A 21,230-nucleotide genomic window follows, 5' to 3' on the forward strand; every position below is an offset into this window, starting at 1 on the left:
TGATAGGTAAACATGTAGGTAACTTACTGTATTATTTATATACATGCAATTGCTATAGATGGATTTAGAGTCTGATAGGTAAACATGTAGGTAACTTACTGTATTATTTATATACATGCAATTGCTATAGGTAGATTTAGAGTCTGATAGGTAAACATGTAGGTAACTTACTGTATTATTTATATACATGCAATTGCTATAGATAGATTTAGAGTCTGATAGGTAAACATGTAGGTAACTTACTGTATTATTTATATACATGCAATTGCTATAGATAGATTTAGAGTCTGATAGGTAAACATGTAGGTAACTTACTGTATTATTTATATACATGCAATTGCTATAGGTAGATTTAGAGTCTGATAGGTAAACATGTAGGTAACTTACTGTATTATTTATATACATGCAATTGCTATAGATAGATTTAGAGTCTGATAGGTAAACATGTAGGTAACTTACTGTATTATTTATATACATGCAATTTCTATAGATAGATTTAGAGTCTGATAGGTAAACATGTAGGTAACTTACTATATTATTTATATACATGCAATTTCTATAGATAGATTTAGAGTCTGATAGGTAAACATGTAGGTAACTTACTATATTATTTATATACATGCAATTGCTATAGATAGATTTAGAGTCTGATAGGTAAACATGTAGGTAACTTACTGTATTATTTATATACATGCAATTGCTAAAGATAGATCTGGAGATTGATAGGTAAGCATGTAATCTAAAAACATGACTTGTAACTCAAGCTCTGTCTAGACTGATTAAGAGACAGTGGTAATATATAACAAGACTGCTTCCGATCCTACAATATATACACATGCAATTATACATGTCTGGATACCTACCTACCTACACAAGTAACATGTACATACAAATTCCCGATGCTGATAGTGTATGATAATGAATCCTAAATGTTCAAACAGGTAACTCAGAAACATGTCAAGCCCCTCCTTCTCTCTCTCTCTCTCTCAAAGTAATGAATTATCTGTTTCAAATAGGAAACTTGGAAATATGTCTGGCCTCTCTATCTCTCTCAAAGTAATGAGTCATATGTTTCAAATAGGTAATTCTGAAATAATTTTGGCATCTCTCAAAGTATTGAATCATCTGTTTCAAAGTAATCAGTCATTTTTATATAACGTCTTACTTCCAACTATTTTGAGAAAATATATACACAGCATACATATAAATGCACAATGCATGGTGTTTGTATTTCTCATTTAACTTGATTCTTTGGGCAGGACGTAAAATACATCAAAATAATTCATACTGTTCTAGAATCAATACTGTTAACTTTTACACCCATTGCAGTAAGTGAAACTAATAGATACCTTTCTGTGGCATATGTTACAACTCCTTAACATTCGATCTTATCACAAGACCAGAAGTCATTCCTCTAATGAAGGCCTTGTTATAAGGTCAAAGGCCTTGTGATAAGGTCAAGGGCTTTGTGATAAGGTCAAAGGTCTTGTGATAAGGTCAAAGGCTAACAAGTTATAAACTATCATGTTACAGAAAGGTATCTATTTTTAGTGAGATATCCATGATGACTACAAAAGAAAGATTTACTGTTCAATACAAACATACTAAAACTTTTGTCTTTCAGGTGAAGTTTCTTCCCTAAAAGAGACAAAGGAAGCAGCTGCTATAAATATTAAAAATAAAGCACATAACTAAGATGTAGCCTGTCAAAATAAAACACGTGATCAGGATATAGCCCGACTGTCAAAATAAAATCACATGACCAACATATAGTCCAACTATCAAAATAAAACATATGACCAAAATAGTTTGACTCAAAATAAAACACACAACAAAGATATAACCTGCATGTCAAAATATACACATGACCAAGATATAACCCGAATGTCAAAATATACACATGACCAAGATATAACCCGAATGTCAAAATATACACATGACCAAGATATAAGCTGATTGTCAAAATATACACATGACCAGGATATAACCTGAATGTCAAAATATACACATGACCAAGATATAACCTGAATGTCAAAATATACACATGACCAAGATATAACCTGAATGTCAAAATATACACATGACCAAGATATAACCTGATTGTCAAAATATACACATGACCAAGGTATAACCTGAATGTCAAAATATACACATGACCAAGATATAACCTGATTGTCAAAATAAAACACATGACCAAGATATCATTGACTGTCTTTTAAAATAAAATGTATGACCAAGATCAGCCTGACTGTCAAAATAAAACATATGACCAAGATATAGTATAACTGTCAAAATAAAACTACAGGCCAAGATATATCCTGACTGTCAAAAACACACATGACCATGATGCTATCTGACTGTCAAAATTAAACACATGACCTTGATATAGCCTGACTGCCAACATTAAACACATGACCAAGATATAGCCTGACTGTCAAATTGAGACCACATGACCAAGATATAACCTGTCAAAATAAAACACATGACCAAGATATAGCCTGACTGTCACAATAAAACATACAACCATGATATTGCCAGACTGTGAAAATAATACCACATGACCAAGATATAGCCTGACTGTAAAAACAAAACACCACCAAGATATAGCCCAACTTAAAAAATAAACCACATGACCAAGATATAGCCCGACTGTAAAAACAAAATATATGACCAAGATATAGCCTGACAGTAAAAATAAAACCACATGACCAAGATATAGCCTGACTGTAAAAATAAAACCACATGACCAAGATATAGCCTGACTGTAAAAATAAAACATACGATCAAGATAAAGCCTGACTGTAAAAATAAAACATACAACTAAGATATATATATACCTGCCTGTCAAGCAGCACATACACAGATGCATAATTATAGATAATATACATACAAAAAAAAGGTTACCTTGGCACGCCACATAAGCCAAAGTTTAAAAATGTCATTATGACGTCCACATTGAATCGTCTTATCTCCAGTGTCATAACTTGTATCATAATGTTTATCTTGCTGGAACAGATATTCAGCTTTGAGTTGATTAGCCCCAGATAAAATTCCCTGAAAATACACAAACGCACATAAGCATTCCTTATATGTGGACATATTTTAATGTACAAGAAGTGACGAGCAAAGTTATATCGTGCAGGTAATGGTTATATGGAAATATCAATATCACAGAAATGTCATATCAACAGGAAACATCACATACAAGTATTCTATCCTTCACTACTTTGCTTACGGATTGTGATCACCTTGAAGTATACCTTCTGCACATAATATTCACAAACAATGTTTTTTCAACCGAGATTGTGTGCCCTTTATAAATGCATTTGAGCTCAATTTCACATTTTCAAACTAATGTCTCTGACTGCTGTTATTACATTTATACAGGGACCATACTGAGCCCAATAAAATGACTTGCCCTATGAGGAGTTCCATGACTGAATCGATGTATTGCGGTCATGAATGGCAAAAGAAATGGGAGCTTTGAAGGGTCACAGTAAGCTATACAATTTGCAGAATATCACTTATCAATTTTCATAATATCAAAATAAGTTTTAGCATTATTCCTATCTATGATGGAACCTCAAAACTGTATTGGTTTCATCAAGAAATTAGAAAAATTTATTGGTTGTCATCAAATTGGAAATATTTTATTGGCTGCATCATACAAATCTGGAAATTTTATAGGTTTTCAAAATCTTTAAGGACAAGTTCCAAAATAAACTGGTAGAGCTCAAAATAGATGTACTATACATTTCACAGAAACTGCATTAGGTCAAGTAAGTCAGGATTTCTCATCTACACATATCAAACAAAGTGTGAAAACCTCACAACCTATTGGCTGATTCTGCACAGATTGCAAGAAAACAATTACAGCCAGTTTTAATTAATTGACAATCAACCTGAAATTAAGCTTGACCCATCTAAAAACAAACAGCCAATCAGAACCTTCAAGCTTGACCCATCTTAAAACAAACAGCCAATCATAACCTTCAAGGTTGGCTCATCTTAAACAAACAGCCAATCAGAACCTTCAAGTTTGACCCATCTTAAAACAAACAGCCAATCAGAACCTTCAGGAGCAACTTTACTAGATGAAGCCAAAGTTTTGGACTGATTCTAGATGATTTAAGTGAAATTTTAATAATATTAATTTGAGCCTTAATAATAATAATAATAATAATAATAATAATAGTAATAATAAAGTGTCCACTTTTTACAAAGAGTACTCTCCCATGAGCCATAAATTTGGTGAAGAAAAAAAAACCTCAACAAACAGAATCTGAAATATTGAAGGAAAAAATTTAAACAAGGGTATAAAACAAAGATGAAGGCAATAGTGATGAGCTATGACATGAAATGACAAAAATTTGCAAATGGTCTGCCATGATAGACTACTTGTTCTTTTGGTAGATAATAACCTATCATGGACTGAACATCTCAAACATATCAGTAAAAAAGTCAATTCAAGTTTATGGCTTCTCAGTTGGATAAGACATTTTCTCCCTGAAAGGCACAGGAAACTATTTTATAACAGTTACATACAACCCTATTTAGACTACTGTAATACAGTATGGGGTAATTCAAATGATAAAAATTTAGCAAAGCTGGCACATCTTCAAAAATGAGCATTTGGGCTAATATCAATCCAGAAAGAAAGCAAGGAAAATTTAACTGGCAAGTTAAAGATATTACCTAATAAAGACCGAATCCATTTGAGAAAAGCCAAATTAATGTACAGGATATCCAATAATAGTGCTCCTGAATATTTACAATCACTATTCCAGTATAGGCTACCTGGCAATACTCCCCACCTGTGATCCATGTCTACCAAACAGTATAAAATTCCCAAATCAAATAAGGAATTATTTTAAAAGTTTCCAATACTCTGGAACTTCACTCTGGAATAGTATTCCAGCTGAGATTAGAAATGCCGACTCTATTTCTTTCTTCCAAACCCAATATATCCAGTGGCTTCATAGATGCAGCTTAAATAAATAAATTCATTTGTATGAGGGCCTCAAGGTAGATTAATTCTTAGCTAATTGTGTTACCCTCTTTAAATAAAGTCATTATATTTATTTGTATTATTATTATTATTAGGAATATAATTTATATCCAAGAAGTTTAGCTGATACAGCGAATCAATAATGGTCTTTGCAGGAGTACAGGATATAAAAAGATAAACAAATTTGAGATGGATATGCATGTTTAAAAAAAATAAAGTTTATTTTGTTTTTTGACACATCTGTCATCTATTGTAGAGAACTGCACCAGAGTATTGCAAGCATTTCTGGAATTGTTCAGTTTTGGGTTGATACTGATCAAGTTTACCATTTTCATTTGATCTCAATTGATACTTTGCTGATGACAATTACTTTGGAAATGAACAAGTCCATTCAAACACTTGTACACATGGGCTGCCTTTGAAAATTAATCTCTTGGTTTATTTTTACCATTTAAGTTCTGCAAACAGACTAGCCTTTGTACGGTCAGGAGATGCATCTAAAATGACACATGCTGCTGGAGTCTATAAATCCTGCCCAACTGAGATGTAGCACAGCTTCCCCATACCACAGAGAAATACTTTGTGATTGAGAATATATATTAAGCAATATAACACAAGAGCTTGGTCCTTTAGATATCTCTAAATGTTATTATAACACAAGACGTGGGTTCTTTAGGGAGATATCTCTACATGTTATAATAACACATACTAAATTTCCATGAAAGAAAATATTAATTTCCAAGAACAACACAAGATGTGGGTTCTCTAGAGAGATATCTCTACATGTTATAATAACACAAGAGGTGGGTTCTTTAGGGAGATATCTCTAAATGTTATAATAATGCAAGAGGTGGGTTCTTTAGGGAGATATCTCTAATGTTATTATAATGCAAGAGGTGGGTTATCTAGGGAGATATCTCTACATGTTATAATAACACAAGAGGTGGGTTCTCTAGAGAGATATCTCTACATGTTATTATAACACAAGAGGTGGGTTATCTAGGGAGATATCTCTACATGTTATAATAACACAAGAGGTGGGTTCTCTAGGGAGATATCTCTACATGTTATAATAATACAAGAGGTGGGTTCTCTGGGGAGATATCTCTACATGTTATAATAACACTAGAGGTGGGTTCTCTGGGGAGATATCTCTACATGTTATAATAACACAAGAGGTGGGTTCTTTAGGGAGATATCTCTAAAGGTTATTATAATACAAGAGGTGGGTTCTTTGGGGATAGCTCTTTCACTTTTTTATAATACAAGAGGTGGGTTCTTTGGGGATATATCTTTCGCGTTTTTATAATACAAGAAGTGGGTTCTCTAGGGAGATATCTCTACATGTTATAACACAAGATCTGGGTTCTTTAGGGATATATCTTTCAAATTTTTACAACACAAGATGTTTGTTCCTTCATATGAACAAAAATATTGACTTGTTAATGAAACTGCAATTAGTGTAATGAGTGTATTTTTGGTGTAGTGAAAGTGAGCTTGGTTTAATGAAATTACTCACCAGTGTGCCTGGTATTGTTGAGTGCATACAGTCCATACAGTGCATTGAAATTATTCTTCAGCTTATTCAGTATAGTGAAATTACTCTTGAGTGCACTTGATGTAGTGAAATTACTCTTGAGTGCACTTGGTGTAGTGAAATTACTCTTGAGTGCACTTGATGTAGTGAGATTACTCTCGAGTGCATCTGGTGTAGTGAAATTGCTCTTGAGTGCACCTGGTGTTGTGAAATTACTCTTGAGTGCACTTGATGTAGTGAAATTACTCTTGAGTGCACTTGGTGTAGTGAAATTACTCTCGAGTGCACTTGATGTAGTGAAATTACTCTTGAGTGCCTCTGGTGTAGTGAAATTGCTCTTGAGTGCACCTGGTGTTGTGAAATTACTCTTGAGTGCTTTTGGTATAGTGAAATTACTGTTTAGTGCTTTTGTGTAGTGAAAATTAGTGTTGAGTGCTTTTGGTATAGTGAAATTACTCTTGAGTGCACTTGGTGTAGAGAAATTACCCTTGAGTGCACCTGGTTTAGTGAAATTACTCTTGAGTGTACTTGGTGTGGTGAAATTACTCTTGAGTGCACCTGGTGTAGTATATTACTGTCCAGTACTTTTGGTATAGTGAAATTACTCTTGAGTGCATCTGGTGTAGTGAAATTGCTCTCTAAGTGCACCTGGTGAAGTAAAATTATTCTTGAGTGCATCTGGTGTAGTGACATTGCTCTTGAGTGCACTCAGTGAAGTGAAATTACTCTTGAGTGCATCTGGTGTAGTGAAATTGCTCTTGAGTGCACTTGGTGAAGTGAAATTATTCTTGATTGCACTTGGTGATATAATATCAATAGATTTTATGCAAGTTATTTTGCCAAAACTAAGAAATGAATTAGAAATGTGAAAATATATATCAACAAAATGCAACAAATTTGTGCTAAAATATTGTACCTTTTTTCTCAAAAGGATCGCTGAACACTGCAGAGGAACTCCCATCATTTTGTGGGGGTTCCAAGTCATTGAATCAGCTCTAATTGAAAAAAAAAAAGATAAAAAGAACTGAGTAAATATTTACATCAAAAATAATTTTCAGCAATTTATCTCCCTTTTCATCTTTGTTATTTTATAGGCACTGAAAGGAAATAAAGAAAAAAAGATCAATTAAATAAAACTGGCATAATGATAATAAGGAATTTACTGGAGCATCCAGTACTGGGAATACAATATGTGACCTCCTAAGTTTTGTAAATTTGTTTGCATGTGTTTTATTTTTAACTTTAAATTTTCATTTATATCGTGCATAATTTTATTCAACACATTTAAATGAGGTAATTTTGAGGTGAGGGGTGGGGGTAAACTAATTTTAATTATGTAACACTTACCTGATATGATTGGACTGCGTTCCTTTCCTAGCACAATAAGTGCCCAGTATGAGCTAAAATTCTCTCCTCAAATTGAAATTGGAGTGCCAAATGAAATCCCACAATATGATCCAAGCCTGATTTCTTAGTCATATCCAACATATAGAACATCTTTTTATTTGACTTGATCCAAGATTACAGTACATCAGAGTGGGGTAAAAGAAGGGAATATTTGTCTTGATCCAAGACTGTAGTACATCAGAGTCAGGTGAAAGAAGGGAATATCTGACTTGATTCAAGACTGTAGTACATCAGAGTGGGGGTTAAAGAAGGGAATATTTGACTTGATTCAAGACTGCAGTACATCAGAGTGGGGGTTAAAGAAGGGAATATTTGACTTGATTCAAGACTGCAGTACATCAGAGTGGGGTGAAAGAAGGGAATCTTTTGACTTGATCCAAGACTACAGTACATCAGAGTGGGGGTTAAAGAAGGGAATACTTGACTTGATCCAAGATATCAGTACATCAGAGTGGGGTAAGAGAAGGGAATATTTGACTTGATTCAAGACTGTAGTACATCAGAGTGGGGGTTAAAGAAGGGAATATTTGACTTGATTCAAGACTGCAGTACATCAGAGTGGGGTGAAAGAAGGGAATCTTTTGACTTGATCCAAGACTACAGTACATCAGAGTGGGGGTTAAAGAAGGGAATACTTGACCTGATCCAAGATATCAGTACATCAGAGTGGGGTAAGAGAAGGGAATATTTGACTTGATTCAAGACTGTAGTACATCAGAGTGGGGTAAGAGAAGGGAATATTTGACTTGATCAAGTCTGTAGTACATCAGAGTGGGGTGAAAGAAGGGAATATTTGACTCAATTCAAGACTGCAGTACATCAGAGTGGGGTGAAAGAAGGGAATCTTTGACTTGATCCAAGACTACAGTACAAGAGAGTGGGGTGAAAGAAGCGAGTCTTTGACTTGATCCAAGACTATGGTACATCAGAGTGGGGGTTAAAGAAGGGAATACTTGACTTGATCCAAGATATCAGTACATCAGAGTGGGGTAAGAGAAGGGAATATTTGACTTGATTCAAGAATGTAGTACATCAGAGTGGGGTGAAAGAAGGGAATCTTTGACTTGATCCAAGACTACAGTACAACAGAGTGGGGTGAAAGAAGGGAATCTTTGACCAGAACAAGATCAGCATTAAATAATTAAAATCAGTTTTACCCACTCAAAAACTACAATTAAATAGCAGTAATACATTGCCTGCTACTATTGCATTGTTAAAATTTACAGACCTCCACGGATCTAGTGTAAAAATCTATTTTACTTACCCTTACTGTATGAGTGCACCTTACTGTACACTGGTAGATGGCCTGGTTACATGTTGTGGTGTCACAATTGGACCCATGAAGCAAATGCCTTTGCTCTGGTATGCAAGAGATCAAAAAAAGAATGATTACAAGGTAGAATGAGACATGACACCATCTGAAGAGGGGTGATTAAAGAATGTCCAAGATGCTGAAATAGCCCTGACCTCAAGGTTCTCAAATCTCATTAAAGAAAGTCCAAGATACAGCAATAGCCCTAACCTCATGGTTCTTAAATCTCATTAAAGAAAGCCCAAGCTACAGCAATAGCCCTAACCTTAGGGTTCTCAAATCTCATTAAAGAAAGCCCTATATACAGCAACAGCCCTAACCTTAAGGTTCACAAATCTCATTAAAGAAAGCCCTAGTTACAGCAATAGCCCTAACCTCAGGGTTCTCAAATCTCATTAAAGAAAGCCCAAGATACAGCAATAGCCCTAACCTCAGGGTTCTCAAATCTCATTAAAGAAAGCATTATATACAGCAATAGCTTTGATCTCATGGCCCTTTATTCTCATGAAACTCTCAGTGAGGAAATGGAATGGTAGCTGCAAAAATATAGGAACCTTTGTGAGGGTGAAAGAGACGATTCCTTTTCAATTTTGAGGAAGCCAAATAAAACCTTAAGACCAGGCAGAGAAGCCTACCCTGATCATCCAAAGAAGAGATGTGACTGAGACTGAGAATCACAACAGGATTTACTGCAGACAGCCTGATTCTTAGCCAGGCAAACAAGACTACCCTGATCATCCAAAGTAGTGATGTAACCTAGACTGGGAATCACAACAGGATTTACTGCAGACAGCCTGATTCTTAGCCAGGCAAAGAAGCCTACTCTGATCATCCAAAGTAGAGATGTGACTGAGACGAGGAATCACAACAGGATTTACTGATGACAGCCTGATTCTTAGCCAGGCAAAGAAGCCTACTCTGATCATCCAAAGTAGAGATGTGACTGAGACTGGGAATCACAACAGGATTTACTGATGACAGCCTGATTCTTAGCCAGGAACCCGGGTTGATTACCACTGAATCATAAGCAACCATTTTCCACTGACAAAAGAGTATGGTTCTCTAAGGAAGCTTCCTTCATTGATTCATAGAGGGGTTCAGATAACATGCAATGAACATATGAAAGATTCCATCATGGCATTACTGGTTTTGGAAGCTTAATACAGTACCTGATGAGATATGAAAGATGAATTTCTGACCCAATACTCAAAAACCTAGAAAATTTTGGAGTATTAGAAATGGCTGCCATATAGCCTTTAATGGTAAATATTGAACCCTACAGCCTTTAAAGATATAAATATAGAACATTGAGCTTCCTCACAAAGGATGAAAAAGAAAGTCTGTGATACGGAAGACTCTATATTTGGCATCATAAACTTTGCAAGCAGACTGCTTCCTGGCCTTGGCAATGCAGTTGGTAACTTTACTCAAAAACCAGTCTTGGTAGATTAATATTTTGACAGGAGCTAAGGTGGAGAATCTGGAGGTGCAGGAGAGACCCCCTGTGCTGGGGGGTATTTGTCTGGGGGAGAGACCCCCTGTGCTGCAATAGCAGGTCCCTCAACTGACATAACTATGATCTGAAACAGAAAAAAACCCACAAAACAAACTGAACTGGAACTAACAAAAGGAGATACTTAAGATGAATTGGGTCTAAGAAGAGCCAAAATTGAGGCACCGCTTACTAAATGAGGTGCAAAAACTCGTCAAAATGAACAAAATGGGATGTAAATATACAAATAAAGCACGAACGTGGGAGAAAAAAACACCAAAATAGATATGCTTGGCCATAACAAGGCCTAACATAAAAAACAACATTGAATTTCACTGAGCTTCTCTCAAACTTGCATTAACACAAGTCAAAGGAAAATGGGGAAGATATTCCACATTATGGACACGACTAAAGAATCAGAAAGGGACCATGTTCTGTGTTTTTCTGGATCTCCAATTAGTAATTGGAGCAGGGAATATTAGTATGTACTGGAGACTATTAGTACTGTGAATATTAGTATGTACTGGAGACTATTAGTACTGGGAATATTAGTATGTACTGGAGACTATTAGTACTGGGAATATTAGTATGTACTGGAGACTATTAGTACTGGGAATATTAGTATGTACTGGAGACTATTAGTACTGGGAATATTAGTATGTACTGGAGACTATTAGTACTGGGAATATTAGTATGTACTGGAGACTATTAGTACTGGGAATATTAGTACTGGAGACTTAGCAGCCTGAGAAAATGGTAGCAATGCAGTAATTGCAGTTAATGTATTACTGATATTAAAAACAATTTTTAGACTGGCAAAAGAGAAGGAGAGAGGTTTATATGCAAGTGTGTCTGTGTTCCATTTCTGCCACCCAAGTGTATCAAGTAGCTTACGCCAGCAAAAGAGAGAGGTTTATATGCAAGTGTGTCTGTGTTCCATTTCTGCCACCCAAGTGTATTGAGTAGTTGATGCCAGCAAAAGAGAAAGAGAGAGGTTTATATGCAAGTGTGTCTGTGTTCCATTTCTGCCACCCAAGTGTACTGAGTAGTTGATGCCAGCAAAAGAGAAGGAGAGGGTTTACATGAAAGTGTGTGTATTTTCCATTTGTGCCAAACTATCCAAGTGTATTGAGTAGTTTGCATAATGCCACATAACATTGTCATGAGCATTTATTTTTTCTTGGTGGTAGTGTCTGACTTATAAAAACAATCTCATTATTTCTTTTAAATACTTTTTGATGGATCTATGATGGAGTAACTGTATTACTAACTAACACTATCAAGAATAAGGCACACTTTTGGAATCGCCCCACCAACCCTTACCCCGAAAACAACAACACATATAAAATACAACATACCTTTCCACGCCATCCAAAAGGTGTTTGTGCTTTTCTGAAAATAGAGCACTGCCGCCCCAAGCTCCCTGTAATATTAATGTTGTCTACTAATTAAGAATTCAGAGTAAGACTTTTACAGCAACATAATGCTAAAAACATGCTTACTTGATGCAAGGCAATGGCAATCAATCTTTTCAATACAAAATTCATGATTAATTAACCCATCCATGATTAATTAACCCATCCATGATTAATTAACCCATCCATAATTAATTAACACTGGTCTAAACATTAGCTCCAAATGCATCAGTCTCCAAGATCTATGTAACACTGGCCTTAACATTAGCTCCAATTACATAATTTTCAAAGTTCTATGTAATACTGGTCTTAACATTAGCTCCAATTACATAATTTTCAAAGTTCTATGTAACACTGGTCTTAACATTAGTTCCAATTACATTATTTTCAAAGTTCTATGTAACATTGGTCTTAACATGAGCTCCAATTACGTAATTTTCGAAGTTCTTTGTAACACTGTCTTAACATTAGTTCCAATTACATTATTTTCAAAGTTCTGTTTAACACTGGTCTTAACATTAGCTCTGTATACATCAAAGTCCTATGTAAGACTGGTCTTATGTAGTGTTCTTCTCAATCTAAGTGATGTTGGTACTTACATCCACATGCAGCCACATGCCATACTTTTCTGTCACATCCGCAATTTTACTGACTGCATCATATGCCCCTAGCACAGTTGTTCCACATGTAGCATTTACAAAAAGAGGATGGAAGCCATCTGCAATACACTCCTTAACCATGCTTTCCAGGTCACCTACCAGCATTCTACCCCTGTAAATGGTTCGATTTTCATAAACCAACATAATTAGGAAAACAACGTCTAGGTACATTCTTGTTATTAAAATAAAGATGGTATAGGGAACAATGCTATATAAGAGCACACAGAATGAAGCAATCCTACGATAAAAGGAAAGGTCAACTATACAATCTCAATCGCATCAATCACACCCTTTCCTGGCCTTCAGTAAAGGAATGTGAATGCATCAATAACACCCTTTCCTGGCCTTCAGTAAGGAATGTGAATGTATCAATGTATCAATCACACACTTTCCTGGCCTTTTGTAATGAATGTGAATGCATCAATCACACACTTTCCTGGCCTTCAGTAAGGAATGTGAATGCATCCATCACACCCTTTCCTGGCCTTTTGTAAGGAATGTAAATGCATCCATCACACCCTTTCCTGGCCTTCAGTAAGGAATGTTAATGCATCAATCACACACTTTCATGGCCTTTTGTAAGAATGTGAATGCATCCATCACACCCTTTCCTGGCCTTTTGTAAGGAATGTGAATGCATCCATCACACCCTTTCCTGGCCTTTTGTAAGGAATGTGAATGCATCAATCACATCCTTTCCTGGCCTTTTGTAATGAATGTGAATGCATCCATCACACCCTTTCCTGGCCTTTTGTAATGAATGTGAATGCATCCATCACAACCTTTCCTGGCCTTTTGTAAGGAATGTGAATGCATCCATCACACCCTTTCCTGGCCTTTTGTAAGGAATGTGAATGCATCAATCACACACTTTCCTGGCCTTCAGTAAGGAATGAGAATGCATCCATCACACCCTTTCCTGGCCTTGTGTAAGGAATGTGAATGCATCCATCACACACTTTCCTGGCCTTTTGTAAGGAATGTGAATGCATCAATCACATCCTTTCCTGGCCTTTTGTAAGGAATGTGAATGTATCAATCACACCCTTTCCTGGCCTTTTGTAAGGAATGTGAATGCATCCATCACACCCTTTCCTGGCCTTTTGTAAGGAATGTGAATGCATCAATCACACCCTTTCCTGGCCTTTAGTAATGAATGTGAATGCATCAATCACACCCTTTCCTGGCCTTTAGTAAGGAATGTGAATGCATCCATCACACACTTTCCTGGCCTTTAGTAAGGAATGTGAATGCATCAATCACACCCTTTCCTGGCCTTTTGTAAGGAATGTGAATGCATCAATCACACCCTTTCCTGGCCTTTTGTAAGGAATGTGAATGCATCAATCACACCCTTTCCTGGCCTTTTGTAAGGAATGTGAATGCATCCATCACACACTTTCCTGGCCTTTAGTAAGGAATGTGAATGCATCCATCACACCCTTTCCTGGCCTTTTGTAAGGAATGTGAATGCATCAATCACACACTTTCCTGGCCTTTTGTAAGGAATGTGAATGCATCAATCACACCCTTTCCTGGCCTTCAGTAAGGAATGTGAGTGCATCAATCACACACTTTCCTGGCCTTTTGTAAGGAATGTGAATGCATCCATCACACACTTTCCTGGCCTTCAGTAAGGAATGTGAATGCATCCATCACACACTTTCCTGGCCTTTAGTAAGGAATGTGAATGCATCCATCACACCCTTTCCTGGCCTTTGGTAAGGAATGTGAATGCATCCATCACACCCTTTCCTGGCCTTTTGTAAGGAATGTGAATGCATCAATCACACACTTTCCTGGCCTTTTGTAAGGAATGTGAATGCATCAATCACACCCTTTCCTGGCCTTTTGTAAGGAATGTGAATGCATCAATCACACCCTTTCCTGGCCTTTTGTAAGGAATGTGAATGTATCAATCACACCCTTTCCTGGCCTTTTGTAAGGAATGTGAATGCATCCATCACACCCTTTCCTGGCCTTTAGTAAGGAATGTGAATGTATCCATCGCACACTTTCCTGGCCTTTAGTAAGGAATGTGAATGCATCCATCACACCCTTTCCTGGCCTTTTGTAAGGAATGTGAATGCATCCATCACACACTTTCCTGGCCTTTTGTAAGGAATGAGAATGCATCCATCACACACTTTCCTGGCCTTTTGTAAGAAATGTGAATGCATCCATCACACCCTTTCCTGGCCTTTTGTAAGGAATGTGAATGCATCCATCACACCCTTTCCTGGCCTTTTGTAAGGAATGTGAATGCATCAATCACACACTTTCCTGGCCTTTAGTAAGGAATGTGAATGCATCCATCACACACTTTCCTGGCCTTTTGTAAGGGATGTGAATGCATCAATCACACACTTTCCTGGCCTTTAGTAAGGAATGTGAATGCATCCATCACACCCTTTCCTGGCCTTTAGTAAGGAATGTGAATGCATCAATCACACACTTTCCTGGCCTTCAGTAAGGAATGTGAATGCATCAATCACATCCTTTCCTGGCCTTTTGTAAGGAATGTGAATGCATCAATCACACTCTTTCCTGGCCTTTAGTAAGGAATGTGAATGCATCAATCACACACTTTCCTGGCCTTTAGTAAGGAATGTGAATGCATCAATCACACACTTTCCTGGCCTTTTGTAAGGAATGTGAATGCATCAATCACACCCTTTCCAGGCCTTTTGTAAGGAATGTGAATGTATCAATTACACCCTTTCCAGACCTTTAGTAAGGAATGTGAATGCATCAATCACACACTTTCCTGGCCTTTAGTAAGGAATGTGAATGCATCCATCACACACTTTCCTGGCCTTTAGTAAGGAATGTGAATGCATCAATCACACCCTTTCCTGGCCTTCAGTAAGGAATGTGAATGCATCAATCAAACCCTTTCCTGGGCTTTAGTAAGGAATGTGAATGCATTAATCGCACACTTTCCTGGCCTTTTGTAAGGAATGTGAATGCATGAATCACACCCTTTCCTGGCCTTTCGTAAGGAATGTGAATGCATCAATCACACACTTTCCTGGCCTTTCGTAAGGAATGTGAATGCATCAATCACACACTTTCCTGGCCTTTTGTAAGGAATGTGAATGCATCAATCACACCCTTTCCTGGCCTTTTGTAAGGAATGTGAATGCATCCATCACACCCTTTCCTGGCCTTTTGTAAGGAATGTGAATGCATCAATCACACCCTTTCCTGGCCTTTAGTAAGGAATGTGAATGCATCAATCACACCCTTTCCTGGCCTTTAGTAAGGAATGTGAATGCATCAATCACACCCTTTCCTGGCCTTTTGTAAGGAATGTGAATGCATCCATCACACCCTTTCCTGGCCTTTTGTAAGGAATGTGAATGCATCCATCACACACTTTCCTGGCCTTTTGTAAGGAATGTGAATGCATCAATCACACACTTTCCTGGCCTTTAGTAAGGAATGTGAATGCATCCATCACACCCTTTCCTGGCCTTTTGTAAGGAATGTGAATGCATCAATCACACCCTTTCCTGGCCTTTTGTAAGGAATGTGAATGCATCAATCACACACTTTCCTGGCCTTTTGTAAGGAATGTGAGTGCATCAATCACACCCTTTCCTGGCCTTCAGTAAGGAATGTGAGTGCATCAATCACACACTTTCCTGGCCTTTTGTAAGGAATGTGAATGCATCCATCACACACTTTCCTGGCCTTTTGTAAGGAATGTGAATGCATCCATCACACCCTTTCCTGGCCTTTTGTAAGGAATGTGAATGCATCCATCACACCCTTTCCTGGCCTTTTGTAAGGAATGTGAATGCATCAATCACACACTTTCCTGGCCTTTTGCAAGGAATGTGAATGCATCAATCACACACTTTCCTGGCCTTTTGTAAGGAATGTGAGTGCATCAATCACACCCTTTCCTGGCCTTCAGTAAGGAATGTGAGTGCATCAATCACACACTTTCCTGGCCTTTTGTAAGGAATGTGAATGCATCCATCACACACTTTCCTGGCCTTTTGTAAGGAATGTGAATGCATCCATCACACCCTTTCCTGGCCTTTTGTAAGGAATGTGAATGCATCCATCACACCCTTTCCTGGCCTTTTGTAAGGAATGTGAATGCATCCATCACACACTTTCCTGGCCTTTTGTAAGGAATGTGAATGCATCAATCACGTCCTTTCCTGGCCTTTAGTAAGGAATGTGAATGCATCAATCACACACTTTCCTGGCCTTTTGTAAGGAATGTGAATGCATCAATCACACACTTTCCTGGCCTTTAGTAAGGAATGTGAATGCATCAATCACACACTTTCCTGGCCTTTTGTAAGGAATGTGAATGCATCAATCACACACTTTCCTGGCCTTTTGTAAGGAATGTGAATGCATCCATCACTTACTTTCCTGGCCTTTTGTAAGGAATGTGAATGCATCAATCACACACTTTCCTGGCCTTTTGTAAGGAATGTGAATGCATCAATCACACACTTTCCTGGCCTTTTGTAAGGAATGTGAATGCATCAATCACACACTTTCCTGGCCTTTTGTAAGGAATGTGAATGCATCCATCACACCCTTTCCTGGCCTTTTGTAAGGAATGTGAATGCATCCATCACACCCTTTCCTGGCCTTTTGTAAGGAATGTGAATGCATCCATCACACACTTTCCTGGCCTTTTGTAAGGAATGTGAATGCATCAATCACACACTTTCCTGGCCTTTTGTAAGGAATGTGAATGCATCAATCACACCCTTTCCTGGCCTTTTGTAAGGAATGTGAATGTATCAATCACACACTTTCCTGGCCTTTTGTAAGGAATGTGAATGCATCCATCACACCCTTTCCTGGCCTTTTGTAAGGAATGTGAATGTATCAATCATACACTTTCCTGGCCTTTAGTAAGGAATGTGAATGCATCCATTGCACCCTTTCCTGGCCTTTAGTAAGGAATGTGAATGCATCAATCACACCCTTTCCTGGCCTTCAGTAAGGAATGTGAATGCATCAATCATACCCTTTCCTGGCCTTTTGTAAAGAATGTGAATGCATCCATCACACCCTTTCCTGGCCTTTAGAAAGGAATGTGAATGCATCCATCACACCCTTTCCTGGCCTTTAGTAAGGAATGTGAATGCATCAATCACACCCTTTCCTGGCCTTTTGTAAGGAATGTGAATGCATCAATCACACACTTTCCTGGCCTTTTGTAAGGAATGTGAATGCATCAATCACACCCTTTCCTGGCCTTCAGTAAGGAATGTGAATGCATCAATCACACACTTTCCTGGCCTTTAGTAAGGAATGTGAATGCATCAATCACACCCTTTCCTGGCCTTCAGTAAGGAATGTGAATGCATCAATCACACCCTTTCCTGGCCTTCAGTAAGGAATGTGAATGCATCCATCACACCCTTTCCTGGCCTTCAGTAAGGAATATGAATGCATCCATCACACCCTTTCCTGGCCTTCAGTAAGGAATATGAATGCATCCATCACACCCTTTCCTGGCCTTCAGTAAGGAATATGAATGCATCCATCACACCCTTTCCTGGCCTTCAGTAAGGAATATGAATGCATCCATCACACCCTTTCCTGGCCTTCAGTAAGGAATATGAATGCATCCATCACACCCTTTCCTGGCCTTCAGTAAGGAATGTGAATGCATCCATCACACCCTTTCCTGGCCTTCAGTAAGGAGTGTGAATGCATCCATCACACCCTTTCCTGGCCTTTAGTAAGGAATGTGAATGCATCAATCACACCCTTTCCTGGCCTTCAGTAAGGAATGCAAGGCATGTAAGAATCAAGTTAATACCTGAAAATAAAATTTACCATACTAGGATATTGGGGTTGGGTTTTTTGGGGTATAGTACAGTCAGTCATAAACTGCAACAAATTCATCTGAAGCAGTAGTGAAAAGAATGGTACTGTCAGCATCAGAACTTGAAAATTTTACCTACTGACTAAAATAAGAACTTGTTTTTTTTCCCCACAAACTGGCAATAAGTTTGCAATTTAGATGTCTAGTTCCTAATGAATAACAAATAAACTTAATGCTATGGAAATAATACAAAACATTTTTCTTAAAATCATTTGAAGACAATTCTACAGGTGTTAATGATAAAAGGTTTGCAGTTTCTTATAGAAATGTTAGAGCATTTTATTCCATGGCAGCCATCTGTAATGGAAATAATGAACACTAATTCATAGCACTATGAAAAATTATGTTAACCAACAATACAGTTAAAATGCAATATTGAGCATAGTATGGCTTTGCAAACATGAATAATTAAATATAGAGCACAGTATGGCATTACCAACACGTATAATTCAATATAGAGCACAGTATAGCATTACCAACATGTATAATTAAATATAGAGCATAGTATGGCATTACCAATGTGTATAATTAAATATCGAGCATAGTATGGCATTACCAATGTGAATAATTAAATATAGAGCATAGTATGGGATTACCAACATGTATAATTAAATATAGAGCATAGTATGGCATTACCAACGTGTATAATTAAATATAGAGCATAGTATGGCATTACCAACCTGTATAATTAAATATAGAGCATAGTATGGCATTACCAATACGTATAATGAAATATAGAGCATAGTATGGCATTACCAACATGTATAATTAAATATAGAGCATAGCATGGCATTACCAACATGTATAATTAAACATAGAGCATAGTATGGCATTACCAACATGTATAATGAAATATAGAGCATAGTATGGCATTACCAACATGTATAATGAAATATAGAGCATAGTATGGCATTACCAACATGATTATTTAAATATAGAGCATAGTATGGCATTGCCAACATGTTTAATGAAATATAGAGCATAGTATGGCATTACCAACATGTTTTATTAAATATAGAGCATGGTATGGCATTACCAACATGATTATTTAAATATAGAGCATAGTATGGCATTACCAACATGCATAATTAAATATAGAGCATAGTATGGCATTACCGATGATCACACTTAACATTGACAACATTATCCAACCCAATCCCAAGTAAAATGGCTGCTCTTTTGATCGAAAAGTGACTCTGAAATTAGAAGAAGAAAAAAAACAAATACTACCACTATGTTCAAAATCCCAATGTCCACCATCCATGTGAATCAACAAATATGACATATCATCCCACCCTCAATGTAAATCACAATATGACATCATCACACCCTCAGTGTAAATTACAATATGACATATCATCCCACCCTCAATGTAAATCACAATATGACATCATCCCACCCTCAATGTAAATTACAATATGACATATCATCCCACACTCAATGTAAATCACAATATGACATCATCCCACCCTCAATGTAAATTACAATATGACATATTATCCCACCCTCAATGTAAATCACAATATGACATCATCCAACCCTCAATGTAAATTACAATATGACATATCATCCCACCCTCAATGTAAATCATAATATGACATATCATCCCACCCTCAATGTAAATCACAATATGACATCATCCCACCCTTAATGTAAATTACAATATGATATTCATGCCCACCTTCAACTTGACTTGCACAATATAATAGCCATGCCCATTTCTTCAATGTGAACCACACAATATAATACCCATGCCCATTTCTTCAATGTGAACCACACAATATAATAGCCATGCCCATTTCTTCAGTGTGAACCACACAATATAATACCCATGCCCATTTCTTCAATGTGAACCACACAATATAATACCCATGCCCATTTCTTCAATGTGAACCACACAATATAATACACATGCCCATTTCTTCAATGTGAACCACACAATATAATACCCATGCCGATTTCTTCAATGTGAACCACACAATATAACACCCATGCCCATTTCTTCAATGTGAACTACACAAATTAACACCCATGCCCATTTCTTCAATGTGAACCACACAATATAACACCCATGCCCATTTCTTCAATGTGAACCACACAATATAACACCCATGCCCATTTCTTCAATGTGAACCACACAATATAATACACATGCCCATTTCTTCAATGTGAACTACACAAATTAACACCCATGCCCATTTCTTCAATGTGAACCACACAATATAACACCCATGCCCATTTCTTCAATGTGAACCACACAATATAACACCCATGCCCATTTCTTCAATGTGAACCACACAATATAATACACATGCCCATTTCTTCAATGTGAACCACACAATATAACACCCATGCCCATTTCTTCAATGTGAACCACACAATATAACACCCATGCCCATTTCTTCAATGTGAACCACACAATATAATACACATGCCCATTTCTTCAATGTGAACCACACAATATAATACCCATGCCCATTTCTTCAATGTGAACCACACAATATAATACCCATGTCCATTTCTTCAAT

General features: G+C 37.1%; 1 protein-coding gene across 5 annotated transcripts in view; it reads right to left on the minus strand.

Annotated features, from left to right (window-relative positions):
* Positions 1-21,230, minus strand: part of LOC149773788 (glutamate decarboxylase 1-like) — a 112,665-nt gene that overhangs the window by 18,985 nt on the left and 72,450 nt on the right. For all 5 annotated transcript variants that reach the window (XM_089945996.1, XM_089945999.1, XM_089945998.1 and 2 more), the window contains 5 exons: positions 19,819-19,898; positions 12,771-12,942; positions 12,115-12,179; positions 7,462-7,540; positions 2,905-3,054 (listed from right to left, as the gene is read on the minus strand). In XM_089945996.1, the coding sequence (XP_089802122.1) occupies positions 2,905-3,054; positions 7,462-7,540; positions 12,115-12,179; positions 12,771-12,942; positions 19,819-19,898 (546 nt within the window). The remainder of the gene's footprint in view (positions 1-2,904; positions 3,055-7,461; positions 7,541-12,114; positions 12,180-12,770; positions 12,943-19,818; positions 19,899-21,230) is intronic.

This window comes from Sinohyriopsis cumingii, unplaced genomic scaffold (assembly GCF_028554795.1).
Source record: "Sinohyriopsis cumingii isolate HCF-2022 unplaced genomic scaffold, ASM2855479v2 utg000555l, whole genome shotgun sequence".
NCBI classification, from domain to species: Eukaryota; Metazoa; Mollusca; class Bivalvia; order Unionida; family Unionidae; genus Sinohyriopsis; species Sinohyriopsis cumingii.